This window comes from Panthera pardus, unplaced genomic scaffold (genome assembly GCF_024362965.1).
Source record: "Panthera pardus isolate Hobbes unplaced genomic scaffold, ASM2436296v1 HiC_scaffold_13, whole genome shotgun sequence".
NCBI lineage: Eukaryota > Metazoa > Chordata > Mammalia > Carnivora > Felidae > Panthera > Panthera pardus.
Window position 1 is genome coordinate 141,917,058 of NW_026526688.1, and position 21,703 is coordinate 141,938,760.

Genomic DNA, 21,703 nt, shown 5'->3' on the forward strand with positions numbered 1-21,703 from the left:
ATTACTGAAGCATATTCTAAATTTTGTACATTTTCAGTAAGCTATTTTAAATTGTTTAGATAATCCCTCAACAATAAATGTGAAATAACCCAAATGCTTGCAATTGGAAATTCATAAAAGTCACAAATCTAGAAAATATTTACTTTTTTCCTTAGTAAATAAATGCTGAAATCATCCTCTTACAAATGTTTGTCTTTAGCCCCTAACCCAATTGACACCTTAACCATGCCTTCTTTTCTAAGTTCTGTTTTTTTGAGTTGAAATGCTCTCAGGTATAAGTTTCTCCCATCTCAGTTAAGCCAGTGAGCTGTCATTTGAAAGCACAGCACGATGAGCTGATTCTGGAGCCAGACTGTCAGAGTTGGATTCGGTTCTACCACTTAGAAGTGCAATCTATGACTAAGTTCTTTATTTTTAAATAAGAGGGTAATAATTTTATCCACCGCATAAAGCTGCTTGTGAGGTTTAAGTGTATAAAGCAGTGCCTGGCGTGTAATAAATCCTAGATAAATGATCACTCCTTTTCACTTCTTCACAGTACTGATACTGTGTTTCATCATTTATTCATTATATGTTGTTATCATTCCTGATCACAAATAGAAAGAGATGGCTGACCGTGTTCACTGATCATCATCATTAGGGTTGTGATATATTTTTCATTTTACTTATTAAATGGAAGCAATGTATTTTTGAATGCTTCTACTCTCTTTAGCTTTTTAGACACATCTAATATTTTTGACCAAGTAGTATATCTGGAGTATATGATGTTCTTTATAGTATCAGACTGAAAGAACTCCCTGTAGCTCAAAATAAAGAATATTTCATAGCTGAAACTATAAATATTGAAATGTTGAAGATGCAAGATCTATTTTTGTTATAAATGATTTTTTATTATGTATGCTATATTTTACATACTCCGAAAGTTGATTGCATGGAACAATTAAATACTAAAGAAGTAGTGGTTTAGGATAATATTCTAAAAGCCTTCAGAATCAAAACCTTCTTAGTGAATGCCACCTTGGGCCCAGGAATCATCTTTAGCTTGAAGTACCATTAAGAAAACTGAAGATATTTCTGGGTGACCCTGATGCTTTGCTCTGAAGTAGGCAAATACCCTTCAGTTTGATTTAACCATAAGAAATTGTTGGTGTTTGTTTATTTTATTGTTTCTTGTTTTGTTTTGTTTTGTTTTGAACTGTCACAAAAAGGCAGTTGCATATGGGTCAACCTAATAATACCACTCTGAACCTGGTACATCCACCTGACCACAAAATTTTGGTCACAAAGTCTTACATAACGTCTAAATGCTAAATGATAGTATTTCTTCCTTCTTTATTCTGGTAGGTGTTGTGGAATATTTAAGCAATGGAGGAGTAGCTGACAACCATAAAGACTTCAAGGAACTAAGGTACAATGAGTGTCTTATGAACTTCAGCTGCAATGGAAAGAATGGAAGCTCAGAAGGGAGAATCACACATGGCTTCCAACTGAAGAGCGCCTATGAAAATAACTTGATGCCTTACACCAATTACACCTTTGATTTCAAAGTGAGTGACCGCCTCTGAGCTGGTATAGAAATTATTTCAAATACAAACATAGGGCAAGGAAGGTCTATATTATTATATGCCTAATTGTATAATATTCAGGAGTTTTTATATTCTCTGTCTTGGCTAACTTTGTCCCTAAATGTAAGGAGGTTTGTTATTTTTCTTTTTTGTTATTGCTGACTTGAGAATTTTTTGAACCCTGATTTTTTCAAATTTCAAGTAATATTGATAAATAGCAAAAACTTCCAAAATGCTCACTTTGTGCCAGGCACCGTTAAAAGCACTTTGTTTAAAAAAAAATTTTTTTTATGTTTGTTTGAGAGCAGGGGAGGGGCAGAGAGAGACGGAGACACAGAATCCGAAGCAGGCTCCAGCCTCTGAGCTGTCAGCACAGAGCCAGATGTGCTTGAACTCATGGACCATGAGGTCATGACTTCTGAGCTGAAGTCAGATGCTTAACCGACTGAGACACTCAGGCGCCCCAAAGCACATTATATTTTTTAATATCGTTAATCTTCACCTGTCTATACCATCCTTAAATTTCAGTAAGAATCTAAATGTTAAGCATCCTGATTAGTTAAGTTCATCTTGAATGAATATATAATATTCTCTTAGAAATTTCTTAGTACATTCCTTTGATGTCTTGGTTACCTTTAAATTTTCCAAGTTTCTTTGGAAGATGAAGTTACAGAGGGTTGTACTTAGGGTCTGATATATATCCATGTAGTCAAACTATTACATTCCCAGGCAGGAGAACAAAAGAAAGATACCTTTGCAGAATAAGAAAAAAAAAAATTTAGAGGGCCCATTGTACAAGACAAATTGTTCTTTAGAAAACGATTGATTGTAGTGGTTTTCTGTAGTCAGGTTTACTTTCCCTTTGCCAATTTATCTGATCACTCTGCCTGTAGCTGTTTTATTGTTTGACTTTCTGGCATTTCAGGCCATCTATACCAAAATCTTATACTATCCTGAAAAAAATGCAGATTTTAGAAAGTCGTTTGGTGTAAGAAGCCTAGAGGGAATATAATAAAAATACCAAAGGAAATTTTCAAAATGGGCTCTTCACACCTCCAATAACTTTTTTTTTATATTTTCAGTGCTTGTTAGCCCCTTTCTAAGGAACAAATAGTAGGAAGAAGAAAGGAAATTTGTGCGCTGATGGTATTAGTCAGCTTTTGTAATCATGAAGTGGAGAAAAAATTGCTTAGAAGAAAGTGAATCTAATTTTAGTATTTTTTATGTTAGAGCAGATAATACTATCTCTAGCGATAGTTGCTTTTGTTCAAATCACTCATATGCAGTAATGTGCTGGTAGATATTTAATAACCAGATTTCTGCGAATTAGAAGCCCTAACTTGTGGTGTTTGTTGATTTCTGTGGTGTAAGTATTCCCACTATGGTAGATTTCAAGCTCCCAAATAATACAGTTGAATTCAGAGTTGAGATGAAGCAATAAGAAAGCGGGAACTAGCCTACTATAGCACACCGCTGGTCTTCCATAAGCTTAAAGGAAACCTCTAGACTTAATGATACACAGTTTGTTATAAGTTAATTGTCATCTTTTTGACTGTATTGATATATGATACATCTCTGCCAGCACAAGCCAGAAAACCTAAATTAAAGTTCCCTAAAATAAGTGTTTAATAATTCTACAACTTGTTTTGGCAAGTGTGTGGTTAAAAAGACCAAATCATTTCTAAGTCATCTAGGCTTTGATAGAAGTTATTTTTTCCTTGTCCACAAAGTGAAAATTTGGGTTATTAAACTAAGCCATCTTTCTTAATCTTCTGAATTGTTTTAAAATCCTTTGTTGATATTTCTTCAAAAGATTTTATGTTTTTAATAATTGTATCAAAAATCTTATTGGGGCACCTGGGTGGCTCAGTTGGTTAAGCGTCCAACTTCGGCTCAGGTCACGATCTCGCGGTCCATGAGTTCGAGCCCGCGTTGGGCTCTGAGTGCTGACTGCGCAGAGCCTAGAGCCTGTTTCAGATTCTGTGTCTCCCTCTCTCTCTGACCCTCCCCCATTCATGCTCTGTCTCTCTCTGTCTCAAAAATAAATAAACGTTAAAAAAAAATTAAAAAAAAAAATCTTATTGAACCATTTGCACTGTCCAAAGACGTACAGGTAAAGAACCAAAGGTACATTACCCAGAGTGTTTGATGTTTGAATATGTAGGATAGGATGAGATGGAAGGACAGTTATAAATCTCTGAGAGACAGGCATGTATGGGAAGATAAATATTCTGGCTGGTTGGCTAGATCAATGGATGGGATGAGGGGGTGGGATAGGATGACCAGAGAACAAACTGTAAGGACATTCCTAACAGAGAATGAAGCTTTTATCCAAGTAACAATGAATGTTTCAATTTTATACAAAGCATTTTATACCATCCCAGTATTAAAGGCAGTCAGTAAAAATAGGTAATATCAAATATAAAAATGTTATGTAATTAGTATTACATACAGATCCAAATATAATATTCTGTCATCCCATCAGTGGATTGTTGTTATTACCATTATTTTTTTACTTGGCTTAGCATTTGTTTACTTTCTTGGTCCTTGATGAGGTTAGAAATGTAGAAAAGTGATATTTAGAACTCAGATTCATTTAATCTAGAACTTACTTGGAAAAAAAAAAGGGTGAGTAAGCAGTTACGAAAATTACTTGTAGAACAGGTGTCTTAGTGATAGCTAACAATACGCACCACAGACTGTGTGACTTAGACTGGACGTGTAAGATCAGGGTACTGGCATGGTTGGGTTCGGATGAGGGCCCTCTTCCAGGTTGCAGACAGCTGTTTTCTTATATCCTCACGTGACAGAGAGGCTGAAAGAGCTCTCTCTGGGGTCTCTTTTTATAGAGCAACTAATCCCATTCATGAGAGTACCACCTTCATGACCTAATTACCTCCCTAAAGTTTGTACCTCTTACTGCCATCACATTAGGAGTTAGGATTTTTGTGAATTTGGGGGGAACAGAAACATTCAGACCATAACACCAGATCCATTGAATTAACAGCTTAATTCAGACTTTCTACTGCTGCTGCTCTTTCCCCATCAATCTAAGGGTGTGCCCGAACCAGTTAATGAAAAGAGGAAGGACAATTTTCATATTTTGTCAAGTAGTAAGTCTGAAGTCTTTCTCTGTTACATTATGAAATTTATAATATACGATTTTCTCTTTTATAAGACAATACTTAGCATAATGCTGGCTCATAAATTATTTTCATCATTTTTACTTTTTTTCCAAATACAGTTTTATAGACTTACTATAGTTTTTCCTAATACAGACTGTTTTCCCACATTGTAGCCTTTTTTAAAAACAAGTTTGAGTCAAAAAAAGATTAAAAATCATTAGTTTAGTAACCTACTTTATAGATATAACAATGTGTAAATGTGCATACATATGTACAAATATTTGGGTGAGTTTGTAGATATGATCTTGCTAATAAGGGTTTTGATAAGAGCTTTTGCTCTGAATGTTTCAAACTAAGAAAATAGGTACAAGTGATACCTCCAATTAAATGCATCTGACTTTCTGGCGTGTTTAACATCTTTCTTGGGGCCTATGTTTGCAAAGGATTCTGCAAGTCTAGCAGCTGATGTGCATAATGACACTCTAATAAAATGATGTGGGAGGTTTATGGAACATAAGTGACAGAATATTTCATTTGTGTTTTGTTTAGTTTATAGTTGAAGGAAAGGATGGTCTCATAAATGCTAGTAAATCTACCCTGACCCTTGTTAACCTTTTTCCTAAAATGCCACTGCAAAATTAGGCATTAGCCAAAATGAAAGGATAATACCTTGTACTCACATAATTTCTTTAACTATTCGACTTGGAGTGTTAATGGCAGAAAATCCTTGGATTCAAGTAGGTACCTTAATTTGTGGGAAGGTTAAGGTTTGTAAATGTTCAGCAAAGCCCTCTTCCTCAAAAGAACTATCTGCTTAATTTGGTCATGGTCATGTCAAAATCAACCTGAGGTAATTATTTCCAAATTTCATAATAAATTTTTTTCACCAAAAGTTTTTTTTTTTCTTTCTTCTTTTTTTTCTTAAGTAGCCCATTTCACTGTGATAACCATTTAAAATATTGCTGGAACTCATTATGTATAGCATTTGTAAGTAGATACTTCTAGATCTGGAAATATTTCTTCATACTTGGGCTCAGGCTCTCTTGATGTGGATAGGAAGAAATTTGACTTTGCTGTCTTGTCTCCACAGCCTGGGGCAAAAAAAAGCACTTCAGTTTTAAAGCTTAATGATCAGACAAACCAAATCACCTAGTTCTCAGAGACAAAACTGATATAAATATATAGGGCCCTGCTGAATATTTTTTGCTAAGGAATCCAAAATTTACAGTATATTTATAGTTGTGAAAATGAGTATTCTAAAGAACACATTAGAAACGTTAACTGTAGGTAGTATTTTGTAAGTATGTAGCATATCTGGGAAAGCTGAACTAGAACTGGCAAATCTGAAAACATGCTTTACCATGGCTTTGTGTGTTTGGTATCTTGATGTGTAGATAATGGAAAATAATGCCAATTAACATTAAAAGAATTAATTTGAGTCCTACCTTTTCATTATGCATTTATATTAAAACAGCTTATTGTAAATGATTTAGTGTAGTTCCCATAATGTTTATACTGATGGATTTAATTTCACTAACCTAAGCAAGACATTTTTAAAGATGCCTAGACATAATTTGGTATGTTTAGCTTCTCAGTTTGCTTACCACTTACGCACAAATGCAAGGCTTTATGACTCCAGTAGAGCCCTGTATTTCCCTATTTAGCCGTCTTTATTTCATGTCCTACCCACTGAAGATTTGAGTCTTACATGACCCCATTGTCAAGACAACAGGTACTACAAGTACAAGTTACTCAGGTATTTGGCTTTTAAAATTATGGATTGTTTTTTATATATCTTGAGTTACTCTTTTTTTTCTAAGCATATTTTTTTCTTTTTTCTCAATCCCCAATCTCTTTCCAGGGCGTGATTGACTACATTTTCTATTCCAAGACTCATATGAACGTGCTTGGTGTCCTGGGGCCTTTAGATCCTCAATGGCTGGTTGAGAACAACATCACTGGGTGTCCACACCCTCACATCCCTTCAGACCACTTCTCACTGTTAACACAACTTGAACTCCACCCTCCACTTCTGCCTCTTGTCAATGGTGTTCACTTGCCTAATCGGAGGTAGTGGAGTACTGCCCCGCAAAGACGGGGGGATCTGTTGCTATGGACCTGTACAGTTGTAAATCAAAGTATGTAGGAGTGAAGTATGGCCATCCTTAAGCTGCTTCTTCAGGTTCCTTTCATTATGTGTTTGCTCTAAGATTTTGTACATTTTTGTGCATATTGGTATCATTTGGCACTAGGGCTGGAACCAAAGTATTACTTTCCAAATTTTTAATTTAACATGTTTTTAAATTGGACCTTTTTCATATTATCTTAGAGTCAGCATTTGTAATTAATAAGTCACCAATTCAAGGCCCAACAAGTGTATTTGTTTTTCCAAAACAAATACTTTCTTTTGAATGGTTTCAAATCAACCATTTTTGTAAAAGGCAATTAAAAAGAACTATAAATATAACATTTTAAACTGAATGATGGCATGCCTTGCAGGAAAAATTTCTTGGATTTCTGTTTTCCATTATAACAAACTGGTTTTTGACTCCCCAAGTCTTTTGCACATTAACAAAGCACTTAAATTTGCTAGATCTGTACATAAACGATGATATAGCCTTTAACCATAATAAGAAAAATTGAGAAATTAAAGGTGGTTGCACAATATGCTTTCAAAATCAAGCATTTAACAGTACATGACAGTTGGGCAAGTGCTGGTTATTTTTTTGTTTTGTTTTGAAGAATCACTCTGTATTTTGTTCCTCTATTAGTTGTAACCACATTAGAAGTATTAATTTTAAGACTTTCTCTCCAGTTTATTTATTGGGGAACAGTGGGTAATTTCTACTGCCACACATCTTGAAAATAGAATTTTTTAACATTTAGGATACCCACAAAATTAGTGTCCAGTATTTTTAATTATTCCCATCCACCTTTTTCTGCCTGGTTGTGCTAAAGAAACAGATATTATATGATCTGTACGATTTTGCAGGTATAATCAAATGTTAAACAAACAAACAAAAACCAGAACAACTGCTGAATGAAAAGACCCTGATCAAAGTTTTAAAAGGGAAAAGTGATACAAATATTTCATGTGTTTCCCAAAGTAGGGCAAGTGTCTGCTGGTTTTGGCTTTTTGAGGTGGAAAAGATTTTGGAGGGAGAGAGAACAGGGAGTAGTTGAAAACCTCAGATCATTTTTCCTGACTCTAGTTGCCAAATGGCCATTATATGCTTTTAATCTTTGTTTCTGTTGTCTGTCAGGGTTGAATTAAGAAGCTACTGGTTTATTCCCAACTGTTGATGCTCTTTAGAAACTTTGGAATCCTTTTTTTGCCCAGGAGGGGCCAGTTGAAAATCTGTGACTCAAGAGGCAGTGAACGTAATAACCGTTTTCTGGGGGAAAAAATTGGTTGGCTACTTGACGTTAATTATGGCACAGTAACAGGAAAAGGTTGTGTCTGTGTTTTTAAGTTTTTCTTTATTCTGCTTTTTTGCTGCTAAAAGAGTTTTCTGAAATTTATATTTTAAACTTTTCATGCACTTTACTGTTTCTAGTCTCAAAATGTGATATTTTTAATAAACAAGAAATTTTCCATTATGTGAATGAAATTTTAAAAGAAAATAGCCTATATTTGTGTCTCACTAATATATAAAGTACAGGTCAAATTTAAATTATTTAATTAGTTTTAAATATATACAATTTGTCTCCTCTTTCAAACCTGACATCGTAGGCTGTTTTATTAGTCTTAAATGATGCATTTCCTTTGGTCATTTTATACTAATTTCTTCCATAGTAAATTAATCAGGCTATATAATATTTCCCCTGAAGGGTAATTTTAGTGGGACGAGGGTGGTGGGATGATGTAATGTCGTATATGGGATCGCATCAGAAGGGTTCTGTAAAGCCTAAACTCCCTTTTAAAAGTGCCTAGTGATAGAGGCGTTGTTTGTCATCTTTTATAATTGGAATGTAATTGTAGTTGAGTGAAGTTTGATGTAAATAAAATATTCTTTTAAAAATGGTAAAGTACCAGAATAAACAAACAGAAACAAAGAAACAACCCTTAAGGTGACAGATTTTCCTCAATGTGCAGGTATCCCTTCTTATATACCTCAAACATTCAACATCTAGCCATGCAAATTGATTACCTGAACCATAGTACTGGAAAGTAGAATAGCATGAAAAACTTAATTTTGTGGACATTACCTTTTTTTGTAATCAGCTACTGTATGTTTTATTTTAAATCTTTTGTTTTGGGTGGATTTTCTGCTCTGGAGGTATATGCACTAACAAAACATTTTCCTCCTTTCATATACGCATGTTAATTAGCAATGTGAGCAATATTTCCTACCATACTTCACTCCCGATATTTTTTGAGATGTTTGTATAAAATGGAATTTAAAGTTCACTTATGATTGTATATGAACCACAGAGGAGCCCATTTATTAATAAAAAAAAAACTTTTTTAATAGTTAAATGTAGAGGGAAAAAATAAAAAAAAAATTGGGAAACATTGTAAACAGCTTAAGTTTATTTTGTGTATGATCGAGGCACTCTGTTGCAGGAAGGTGTGTAATTGGGTTCTCTCTGCTTCCAAATGCACTCTTTCAAACCATTCATTATCCTGTGTATTTTTAATGTGGTTTTAGTAAATGTTGGTAGTAGCTCTGTTGAAGTAGGTAATTGTGTTATGTTTTGGGTGGCACACACACTTGGGGCATGGTAACCCAAATTTCATGTGCACGGTTTCCCTTTAGCCCACTGCCCAGATTTCACACACTTTCACCCTTTGTTCCCTTTGTAAAAGGAGTGGTATCTGTTTTGAGCTGCCAATTCAGATGATCAGAAATGCTGCTCTCCTCAGTATTGTCTTGTTAAAACGCATGCCATTTGGAACTTTGGCAGTGAGAAGCCAAAAGGAAGAGGTGAATGACATAGGGTATATATTCAATGAAAGTAAAATATTTATGCTTATATACTTTCTAGTTCTCAGAATAAGTTTAATAAGCTTTATGCCATGGGGCTGCTGCATATTTTATGTGAAGTTAAGAGAAAATTTGGGCATTTTTAGGTTGTGATAATGTGTTGTGTTTTTTTTTTTTAACTGTTAAATATGATTTCTGATCTTTGTGTAAGAACTGGAGTGTTCTTTAAATTTATTGAAACAGTGTTTGAGGAAGGGAAAACTGCACTGTTTGCTATTACAACAGTCCTACAAGTGCATGTCAAGTCACCCACTCTCTCAGGCATCAGTATCCGCCTCATAGCTTTACACATTTCGATGGGGAATATTGCAGCATCCTCAGGACTGACATCTGAGAAAGGCTCAAATCCACTTACTGCTCCTTGCTTGTTGACTTTGTTTTAAAATATTGTGCCTGGTGTCAACTTTTAAGCAACAGCACTGCCTAAAAGCAAGCAGAGAACAGAATCCCAGCACCATTCTATAGGCAACTTTTTAGAATTCAGATATAGTAAATCTGTTCGAGATTTATGATGTTTTATGTAAAAAAAAAATTTTGTACAACGTAGCTGAATATTTTTGTTTCATTTCTTTGATGTAAGGCGTGTGAACGTTCGTTTGAATATCACATGTTAAAGTCAGGTAATGGCACAATGGGTTCTGAGACCAGCTTCCCCCCCCTCCCTCCCATTTGCCTTGTTCCAAGCTCTTTCTTTTCAAATTACTTTTCAATATTCATAGGCAGATACTTAATTTTACTAATAAGCATCCTGTGTGAATGTATTAAAGAAGCCACTGTGTTTTAGTGTTATAGTTTGCAGAAGTATAAAGCTTCGTTCTTCTTTGTCCCTCTTATTTGGTATGTTACAGTTATGTATTGAATCACAGAGATGGGAGAAAGTTGAAAGATATCTAAGGCTCATATCACTTGATTCTACGGTGGGTTGTATTAGAATTGAGGATGTGGCACATTAAAACTGGAACATGGGCAAACATAACTATGTTCCATTTAAAAATTGTATCTTCTAATTATCTATTGTTAAGTGGGTGAAAAATTAAGTTTGCATTTGTATTCCCAAAAGTTTCTAAAAATCACAAATGCCATCTGTGCTTTCAAATCAAATAGCAAGAAGTAGAATAGCACAAGACAAAATAGGTTAAATGTGTTCTTTGATGGAATCAGAGGCATATTGTTTTCATTCCTAATATAGGGCTAGATTTTCTAGCGAATTGGCTGTGTCCCAGTACTTACAGTACTTACTTGTTTCTAAGTCTTCTATTCTGAGAGATTTTAATAGCTTTGTAAAATGCACTGACTGATCAGTAGCTTTGGCCACAGAAAACATAATCAATTTCTGATACATTTGGCAGGCCATAGAATAATGGTTATATAGCAAGCAATGACTTTATGGCACGTTTTAAAAATAGCATTCAAATATACTTTTTGACAGAAATGTGAATTCTCACATTTATAAGGTATTCTCTTTCCTACCTGCCCTCCCCTTTAAACAAAAATCAACTTTCTAATATGTAGATTTGTTTAATCTTTTCCTTCTGAGTTGTATCATGTTTATAGAACTGTGAGAATTCTAGGTAGACAAATTAGGAAAATCAGAGTATTTTTCTAAGCCAGGAACTTCAAATAAAGTTTTCAATTTGTAGACTGAGAGAACTTTTGTAGTTACGATTGCTTTGAGTGATTTTAATTTTTTTTATGGCATCGTGATCATCAATTTCAAATCCAAGTAAATTAGTACACCTTTAACCTGGCTTATTTACCAAAGTTGTAATCTGTTTAAGAACAGGATGCCAAAAGCATCTTTCATTTTACAGAACGATTTGGATATCTCTGTTGTATAAACGTCACCTTAAAGTTTAAGGGTAAGAAGAAAAAAGGAAGCACTTACACTGCAGGGTGTTCTGAATACGAGCCACAAAAAGAAAAAAAGGTTTTTTTCAGGAAGGTGGTAAGGGAGAGCATGCATATTTCTTGTTTTAACCAAATACCTTCTTTATGTAAGGTTCTCTGTTGAATTACATAAGTCCTATGGCAAGAAATAGGGAGATACTAGGAAAAGCAAGCTTTGTTAACCTACTTAGTAATTTCTTTTGGCGTAGGTTTGTTTGGGTTATTCTTGGAACCAAAGGAAAACAGGCATGTTGAGGTTTTATTCGATGTATATTATGACATTGAAGTAATGGAATGTTTTTAAGTAAAATAGATTTTACTTTCAAAGCATATGAAATAAGGACATTTCTGCCTATTAAATGTTCATTTTTTATGGCACTTACTATAAATTCAGTAGCATTGTACTGAAATTAGAAATTGTGTTATCAGAAATAAATCATATTTTGAAAAAGGTATGTAAATGCCAAGTGATATGACTCTTTTGGCATAGTAGCTTGGTACATTCAGCTTTCAGAAACTTTGAGAAGGCATAGTTTGGCACCTATTAGTAGTTATTTTTCTTATAATCTCCCCAGATTTAGATAATTTCCCTACTTGTATGTGTGTCACTTTTAATTCTAAAGGCATAAGAATCATGGTAACTTTTAGAAGTGGTCCTTTCTTGCTCATTTCAGTTTTGTGTTAATTTCTAGTTACTGACCTATGACTGTATTTCCTTTCAAACTATCAGTGGTTATATGTACCACATTTGTTGAATTAGTTATCTTAAAACTCACACAATTGGCTCAGCGTTGATGTGTCAAATAATGGCTTTGCTTCTTAACAGGCTTAGTTTCCTGCTACTTGTTTCAGTGTTGATACAATAAGTGATGCAGTAGTCTGGGTGTGTATGTATTAAGCTGTACTGTTCTTTCTCTGTGCTTAACTTGCTAAAAATATATTCCCTTACCTATGAAATTCCTGAGCGGTGCTCTGCCAACTTTTTTTGGGGGGGAGGAGTTTGGATGGCTGTATTACTGCACACTGGATCTGGAATTGTTCAGTGTTGTGAGTGGCAAATTTCTTAAACACCAGCAGCACTGAGAAGTGCACTATGGGCATTCGTACAGTTGTCCAAATGCAAGCAATTCTTTCATCTAGGAGAAGTTGAGGAATAGAGTTCATTGGAGTACTTGGAATATTTTGAGGAGGATGAACGTTTCAAATTTGGCTTTTTTACCTCTGGATGGGGTGGTATGGGGGGAGATTTTTTTTTTTTTTGTAAAGAGAAAGCATGTTTGTACCTTCTCTTTCGGAAAGGCCAGGGTGTTGGTCATATTCACTATAGGTTAACTTATATCTTCTTTTGTGATTTCTTTCAACCGTAAAACAAGTGCCAACTAGTTGTCCACGAGACGATCTACTCTTCAACTCAATTTACCGTTTGAATAGGGAAGGATTCATTTATTCTCATTATTTGGCATTAAGCTAATTTATTATTTTGCATAAATTTGAGTAATTATGTGGCCTATAAAGTGTTTTTGTAGCAAATTTAATGGTTGGAAAGAAAAGCACTTGAGTTTAAAACTGAGCAAGATATTTTGGTAATTTTTCCCCTGAATACATAGTAGTTTCTATTGATGTCCCAAAACAAATTCTCCTGTTTTAGGTTGTATATTTACTTTGCTTTTGTCCTAAGAAAACGCCAAGCACTAAATCAATTTGTTACCGTGTTCCAATAATCAGTTTAAAATCTAAGATCTTTCTTTTTTCTTTTCTTTTTTCTTTTTTTCTTTTCTTTTCTTTTCTTTTTTCTTTTCTTTTCTTTTTTTTTTCTTTTCTTTTCTTTCTTTCTTTCTTTCTTTCTTTCTTTCTTTCTTTCTTTCTTTCAAAGATTTAATGAAGTGCCATGTAATTGTAGCTACTAGTGTTTAATGTTTAATAGACTGGTTCTGTGGTGTTCTAATCATTTAACACTCTGTCATCCTTGAGAAAGTGGTTCTTTCTTATTGAACACATTCTCTCTGACAAAATCACCAGCTGCTTTATTTTTCTATTTATTACAGTTAAACAGTTGATGAGGTCTGAAACTTGACCAAACTGCTCAGCTGAGATGTTTTTCCACAATAGACACTGTACAAATGTGCGTGTATAAGGACACAGTTGGGTGGTAGTATTTTTTCGTTAATGTGAACATTGATTAAACAAAGCAGTCCTGCCTTTTAAATCTTGTGGCAGCTCAGAAGGGAGGTGCTTAAGAACCTTAACTACTATGTCAGATGACAAAATACTTTTTTCCATTTTGGAGATTGGGTACTGCTCACACATGATGTATAGGGCTAAATATATGCTTGTTTCCTTGCACCTGTGTACTTCCTCTTCTCTCCCTCCCTTTCCTTCCCCTGTAGGCAATAAATGGCCATTTTGCAACTGCATACCTTTGTCTTGGTTTTTTACTCTTTATCTGTGCAGTATGTGTCTGCTTTTAGGTGAGTATATCTCTTGGAAAGTTGAAGTAGGAAGCCAAGGTAATTCAGGCAAAAAATTACAAATTTATGCTACGTATTTTTTCTCTGATGAACTGCTTAAACAATACTTGTTTAGAATAGATTTGGAAGTTAGCTATATTTATGACTTGCTTTGGCTGAAGAAATCTGAGCAGAGAGGAACATGTGTCACTTCTGAGTGAAGCTTTAAGACCCAGTGTGCAATTTGCCATATTCCCTTCTCTTGCCTTGGTGATAATGTGGAAGCCTGAGTTGAGATCCACCTTCCCATCCTAGATCCTTGAGTGACTTTGATGAGCAGAGCTCCCCTGCTGCCATGCACAGAGCATGTAGGTTGAGTGAGAACTGCCAAATCTCAATGTCTTCTCAAACTGAAGTTTTGTTATTGCAGTATGAGCTAGCCCATCCTGATCTACAGTCATCAGATCTGCCCAGTTACTGACATAAACCACTCTTAATTAATAGGTGGACCTCTCAAGACCCAGAGTAAACTCATTCAATAAATATTCAAGTATCTACTATGAACAAGCTGCTTTGGGGATATAAAGTTGGACAGGTTCCCTGTCTAAGTTCCATTTATGACACAGAAAATATCAATGTATTTTAGTCATAGTAAAGGTATCTAAAATCTTAGAATCTTGGAAGGGGGGAGGGAAAGGGCACACAGTGAAATAATTAGTAATTTTGAAACTATGGGGATATTCAGTAGAAATATGATTTTAAGACACAGTGTGATTAAGACCACATTGTTCTTGAAGAGCATGAAACAAACTGAGCTATCCAGTTTAACAAGGGCTTAGGGAAGATAATGGCAGATTCTTCTGGAACAGATTGCGAACATTGACAAATCTATAGGCTAAAAGCTCAATACCTACGGATTGGTCCTTTTTACCCAGGATCCAATACAAGCCTGTCACTGACCCCAAGAACCCTCTCTTTTTAGAGGCCTTGATGTTGGCCAGCCTTTAGGAAGTACTCCAAAAGTAGAGTCACTTGAAGTGTATCTTGAAGGGACCAGGTGTTGAGACACTGGCTTATTAAGATACTCCTAAAATAGGGCAGTCAAGACACTCACCAAGTGTCCTTGCATTCCACCATGTGACCTTGATCAAAATGTACCCTTCTTGGTAAAATAGGTGTAAGAAATGAAATGATTCAAAAAGCAGACACCAAGACCAGCTTGCATACGGATCATTTATTTGGAGAAGTGATCCCAGCAAAGAGTAGGGTAGGAACAATGGAATATGGAAAACCAAGTCAAGGGTACAATTTTGAGCTGAGCACCTCTGTGGGCGACTGGGGCGTAACCTTGCTATTGACCCTTTGGGAGCTGACTAGAATGCACCTCAAAATTGTCTTCATGAGGGATGGGAGAGGAGAGTATTTATGGGCTCCCATGAGAAAAGGGTGTTCATTCTTTTTCCTATGTTTGTGCATCTGTTGTGCTGAATCCAATATAATAGTGGATAAATGGGGTGGTGCAGAAAGCAAAAGGCAAAGTGCTGTTAAACTTGTCTGACATTGGTTGCCAAGCTATGATGTGCATAAGGAATGAGCTGAGAGGATGTGAGGCAGAGCACAAGAGTCTGACACAATGACGCACTAATCTCAACAAAATACGGAGTAGGAGAACAAGGTACAGTCCATTGTTGCAACTGATTCAGAGGCTATGATTAGTATTTGTCACCTTCTCTCTTGCAGATTTTACTCAGCTTTGCACCAGCACACCATTGGGTCTAGATTGCTTTTCTAAGGTTTGGTAATCCAGACCTTCATCCCGACCAGATGTTTTGTGCTTGTTGGGCATGTTTATGGAGTTTGCCCAGTCATCCCTACACATGAAAGAACCAAGAGCTGCCCCATGAATCCCTTGGATTCTAGATATGCTCATTCCTGCCTCCCGTTGTGTAGCAGCAACCCTACCTTCTCATGTTAATATGATGTATTTTTTTTTTAATGTTTATTTTTGAGAGAGAGACAGTGTGAGTGGGGGAGGAGGAGAGAGAGAGAGGGAGCCACAGAATCCAAACTAGGCTCCAGGCTCCCAGCTTTCAGCACAGAGCCTGATGTGGGGCTCAAACCCACGATCCATGAGATCATGACCTGAGTCGAAGTCGGCCGCCCAACTGACTGAGCCACCCAGGCGCCCCTATGATGAATTTTCTATACCAGCATTGTGAGCCCCAAATGACCCCTTCCTGGGGACAGCCTACATCCAATGCCTGGGAAGTTAATGAGTATTATTAAGGTTCAGTCTTAGTCCACCTCAGCACCTCTGAAGTGCCATCCCATCCTCAGAGTTTTCAACTAATTGCACATTAATCTCTATTTCAGAATATGCTTCCCAAGGAACACAACCTGCCACATCAAATTTCAAGGAATCATGCCAGCAGCAGGTTTTGACTGCCTCCAGGACTTCTTGCTAAGACTTAGATCTTGAATCACAGTAGAGTGCCACCGTGCCAATAAATTGTTCCTTATGCAGTCTTCCTTAGGTCTCTCAGATATAACACTTTCAAGATCCACTTCCATGTGTTTCTTTAGTCCTTGGTCATAATGTTAGCCCAGGCCTTGGAATTCTCTGGATGTGGAAGCTAGTTTCTTCTGGCTTAAGTGTTGTATACCTCTGCTCAGGCAGTGCTGTGATGTCACTAGTTACTGATCTCAAGTTCAAAGAGGGGAGGCATGCGTGGATCTTAAGGAGGACAAGCAGTCTTTTGGGGCACCTTCTGCAAGTAAGAACTTTGCAAGTCATGCAGGCAAAGCGAGATTTCTTTGTTCTAGCAAGAGACAGGGCTGTAAGAGTTCAAGGACATCTGGGAATTTGAACTTCTCTGGCTTTTCTACCAGATGTTCCCATTCCAGGTTTCTGAGTTTCACTTTGACACCCTTGAAGATTATGCTCATATTCATTGTGGCTCTGCTACTATTATATAAATCATGGGCCTGATTTTTAGCACTGTTTGCCCCATGGCTACTGAAATAATTATTAAGCACTGCCCTGGATTCACAGCATATCTTGAGTTATAGCTGGGTAATCTGAGCCTGTCATTTTATTTTTTCAAGATGTCTGAAGTCAGTTTTGAGAACCAGACAGCCCCACAATTCTTACACTTAAAATTGTGCCATGCTATTTAAATGCTACTGCTTCTCATGTAGCCAGTGCTTCTCTTCCAATTGTACTTCAGATCCCAGTGAAAGCATACTGGGGTCATCAACCAACAATGGAGTGACTACAGAGTGATCCAGGTCCAGAAGCATTTGCCTTGTTGGGCTACCTCTGTTAATTTTTGTCTTGGCCTAAGTTTCTCCAAAAGACAGCCTGGAAGATCTTCTTGCAGGTAGTTGATGTTGGGATGTGATCTTAAGAAACAAGAGAGGACACTAGGAAGAGTTGAACAGGGAAAGAGGGAAAGCCAGTTCAGTGGTGAGTTCTTGAGCTGATCACTTCTGTGAGCAGCTGAGACTTGATCCTACCAGGAACCCTCCGAAGAGCCAAGTAACATGTGCCTGTAAGTGTCTATCTGAGGAGTGGAAGGGGAGATTTATCCATTGGATCCTAGGCTCTCTTGGTCAAAGTTCACTTACCTGGATGTTAACTCTCACATATGTTCAGGCTCAGCTTTTATCCTCAAATATGACTTGGGGGATCTTGAACTTCTGTTAAAACAAGCCAAGGCAATGTACTTAAAGTTACAATAGCAAACGATAAAGTTCTTATTAAAATAAATTTAGAGAACCCCTGTGTTTTCTAAGCATATTATATATACTTGTATCCCTTTATTGTAGATCATGGAAAATATGTAAATTAATATAAAAACTAGAATTTACTCATATAGGGCTTATTTTGTGCCGGGCAATATTTATATGCTTTATATATAAGAAATCATTTAATCTTCACAACAACCCAATAATATATGTACTGTAATTCTCTTAATTTTTTCAGGTGAGGAAACAGGCTCAGAGAGGTTAGTACTCAATAGCTGTGTAATCTTGGTCATGAGTTGGTGTAGGATACAGGAAAGGGCTCTGCAGCAGGTCAAGACTAGAGTGCAAGTGGCCCCTCCTATTGGGCCATGCAGAACTATGGCATTAGAGTTCCAGCTGCTGCTACACAGTGGGAGAAGGGAGGAATATATTTGGCATCTAGGTGAACATTTGAGTGACTCTTGGTATTTCCTTGCTCCATTTTGCTGTTAAATTGACAAGTGTAAGAATCATGGCCTGAAAAGGGCATGGTAACCAGGTTCTAGGTTACTCTACTAGATCAGCTACCAAGAGCAGTAGAGATGCTAGTTGAGAATGAGAGGAAGCTTAGGGTGAGTGGCTAGTGGAGGAGGGAGATGGTGAGTATCATTTGTAGCCCCTGAACAGCTGCAGCACGAAACTAGTTCTTCTTACTAATCTTTCCCTTGTAAGTTTTGGGGGGCAGAAGATGCAGATGCTTTCAAAATGTATTATATAAAACAAGTGACTGAGTGGCTCAAAGTGGTGTTGTGGTGTTCCCTCTTCAGGACTGAAACACTCTTTCATCTGAGAGGACTCTCCACTGAAAATGCTTCTGATAAGTCCTCTAGGCTGAGGAGGGACAACTGCCTTACCCAACATTATGCCCCATTCTGGGAGGAGTTACCCATCTGTGGCCAATGGCTGGTAAATGTAGGCTTAATAAGTTAATAAGCCTTCATATCAACATGTGACAATTCTGAATGGACATGGCCATCTCTAGAGTCCCCATGGCAGTGGTTGAGGTCTTTGTTGTGACTGCATTGCTTTCTTTACTTCCCAGGTTTGATCCTGGCACTCTCCAAAAAACTTTCTGAATGCCAGTCTCCATCTCAAAATCTGTTTCCTGGAATATCCACATGGTAGGTAATTACAGTAGGCCTCTCAGATTGTTAGAATCTTAACTAAAGAAAACTATAGTACTTGACATATATGATAAGTTCCTAGTATGTATATGTGTATATATTTCATATATGTGGGATATATTACATATATAAGTATATAAAACACTTAAAGAGGGGCAAAACATAGAAATAAACATGTAGCCCTTATTTAAAAGATCTGAACATTAAATGGTGCAACTTATGGGGATTTATGGTCTCTCTATATGGATTTGGTTTAGAAGTGTCTATAATAAGAGATTGCATTAGTTAGGATTCAGTTGAAAAAACAGAAACGACTCTATTTTAGTCAAGATGAGTATAATGTAGGGAATGGGTTAAATGGGGAGAAAAAAATGAAGTCAGTGGATAGTAAAGCAAACCCGAGATTAGCAGCATCCAATAGCCACTATAGCCTTTAAGCCACTGGAAATCAGGAGAAGATGGGATTACTAGCTCCAAGAAAGTGGGTTTACCTGTCAGGAGCTAGAACCAAGGCAGGCACCGCCTGTGGGAGGTGGTGTCACAAAGGGAGGTTTATGTTTTGGGGCTGGGATCACAGAGAAGACTCAGGAGTCTGCTGGAAATGCTACCTGTAGCAGAAAGGCCCTGGCTTTCTTTCCCTTCTTCCTTACAGTTTTCTACCATGTCTCTCATTGGCTAAACCTAGCCAGAAGTGACTGGCAAAGAAGCCTGAAAAATATTGCTAGCCAGGAGTATATTCAGAATAGAGGAAAGACTGAGGAATGCATGTGGGAGAAAGCAAGCAAATATTTAGCACACACTTTTTTATTCTGTATCTGTTCTCATGCTTCTAGCCAATTTTTTTCTTATACTTTACCTGCATTGTCTTTTTTTATTTAGTGTGGTAAAAAACATAACATTTGTTGTCTTAACCATTTTTAACTGTTCAGTAGTGTTAAGTATGGTGTTAAGAAATCATTGCTAAATCCAATGGCTTCCTATGTTTTCTTTTAAACGTTTTGTAGTTTTAGATCTTACATTTCGGTCTTTGGTCCATTTTAAGTTAATTTTTGTAAATTAAGTAAAGTTTATTAACCTTAAGTAAAGGTCTAACTTCATTCTTTTGCATCAGATATTTATTTTTCCTTGCACTATTGAAAAGACTGTCCTTTCCATTGAGTGGTCTTGGTACCCTTACCAAAAATCATTTGGCTGTTTACATGAAAGTTTATTTCTGGGCTGTCTCTCTATTCTGTTCCATTGGTCTAAGTGTCTGTCTTTGTGCCAGTACCACAGTGTTTTGATTACTGCACCTTTGTAGTAAGGTTTGAAATCAGGAAGAGTGCATCTTCCAGCTTTGTTCTTTTTTTTTTTTTTTCAACATTGTTTTGGCCATTTAGAATCCCTTGAGATTCCTTATAAATTTTAACATAGGCTTTTCTATTTTTTTTTTAATGTAATTGAGATTTTATAAGGATTGCATTGAATCTGTAGATCACTTTGTGTATGGACATCTTAACAACATTAAGTCTTCTAATCCATGAACATAGAATATCTTTCCATATATTTATATCTTCTTTTATTTCTTTTGACAATGTTTTGTAGTTTTAATCGTGTCTCTTACTTCCTTAGTCAACTCCTAAGGATTTTATCCTTTTTGATGCTATTGTAAATGGAATTCTTTTCATAATTTCCTTTTCAGATTGTTTACGGTGAATGTACAGAGGTGCAACTGATTTCTGTGTGTCAACTTTATATCCTGTTGATTTTCTGACTTCATTTATTCGTTCTAACAGTCTTTTACTTTTGTAGAATTTTTAGGGTTTTCTACGTATAAGATTATCATCTGCAAATAGAAATAATTTTATTTTCTCCTTTCAAATTTAAATGCCTTTTATTTATTTTTCTTGCCTAATTTCTCTGGCTAGAACTTATATTACTATATTGAACAGAATTGGTAAAATTGAACATCTTTCCCTTGTTTTTAATCTTAGAGTAAAAGCTTTCAGTCTTTTACCTTTGAATATGATGTTTACTGTTGGTTTTCATATATGGCTTTTATTATGTTGAGTAGTTTCCTTCTATTCCTAGCCTTTTCAGTATTTATATCATGAAAGGATGTTGAAATTTGTCTTCCTTAAGTTGTAAAGTTAGGTTGTTGTTTTGAGCTTTACAAAAAAAGAGAAATCATAGCTATAAATGTCTCCCTTAGTACTACTTTTATCATATTCCATAAGTTTTGGGGTGTTGTGTTTTTATTTTCATTTTTCTCTAAACATTTTCTAATTTCCCTTGTGATTTCTTCTTTGTGCCATTAGTGGTTAAAAATGTGTTGTTTAATTTCCACAAATTTGTGAATTTTCCAGTTTCACTTATTGATTTTCTAAGTTTGTCCTGTTGTCTGAGAAGATAGTTCATATGGCATCTATATTGGCCTACTGCCTCTGGCCTCCTAAGTTTCTGATGAGAAATCTCTTGATAGTCTTAAGAGTTTCTCTTTGTGTTTGGCTTTTGAAAGTTCATTGAGCTTCTTGGATGTTTATATTTATGTCTTTATTTTATTTTTAATTTTTAAAAATATTTTTGAGAGAGAGAGAGAGAAAACGAGTGCAAGTGGGGGGGGAGGGGCAGAAAGAGAGGGAGACACAGAATCCGAAGCAGGCTCCAGGCTCTGAGTTGTCAGCACACAGAGCGCAACATGGGGCTCGAACTCAAGAACCATAAGATCATGACCTGAATTGAAGTCGGATGGTTAACGAACTGAGCCACCCAGGTGCCCCTTTGTCTTTCATCTAATTTGGG

At 36.2% G+C, this 21,703-nt stretch overlaps 1 protein-coding gene across 4 annotated transcripts in view; it reads left to right on the plus strand.

Annotated features, from left to right (window-relative positions):
- CNOT6L (CCR4-NOT transcription complex subunit 6 like) overlaps positions 1-13,979 on the plus strand; it is a 120,400-nt gene extending 106,421 nt beyond the window's left edge. For 3 of the 4 annotated variants that reach the window (XM_019466739.2, XM_019466723.2, XM_019466731.2), the window contains exons 11-12: positions 1,345-1,547; positions 6,552-13,979. In XM_019466739.2, the coding sequence (XP_019322284.1) occupies positions 1,345-1,547; positions 6,552-6,764 (416 nt within the window). In that variant the 3' untranslated portion in view covers positions 6,765-13,979. Of the gene's footprint in view, positions 1-1,344; positions 1,548-4,572; positions 4,679-6,551 lie in introns of all 4 variants that reach the window. The other variant, XM_019466749.2, reaches the window with a different exon arrangement.
- The last annotated feature ends 7,724 nt before the right edge of the window (positions 13,980-21,703 follow it).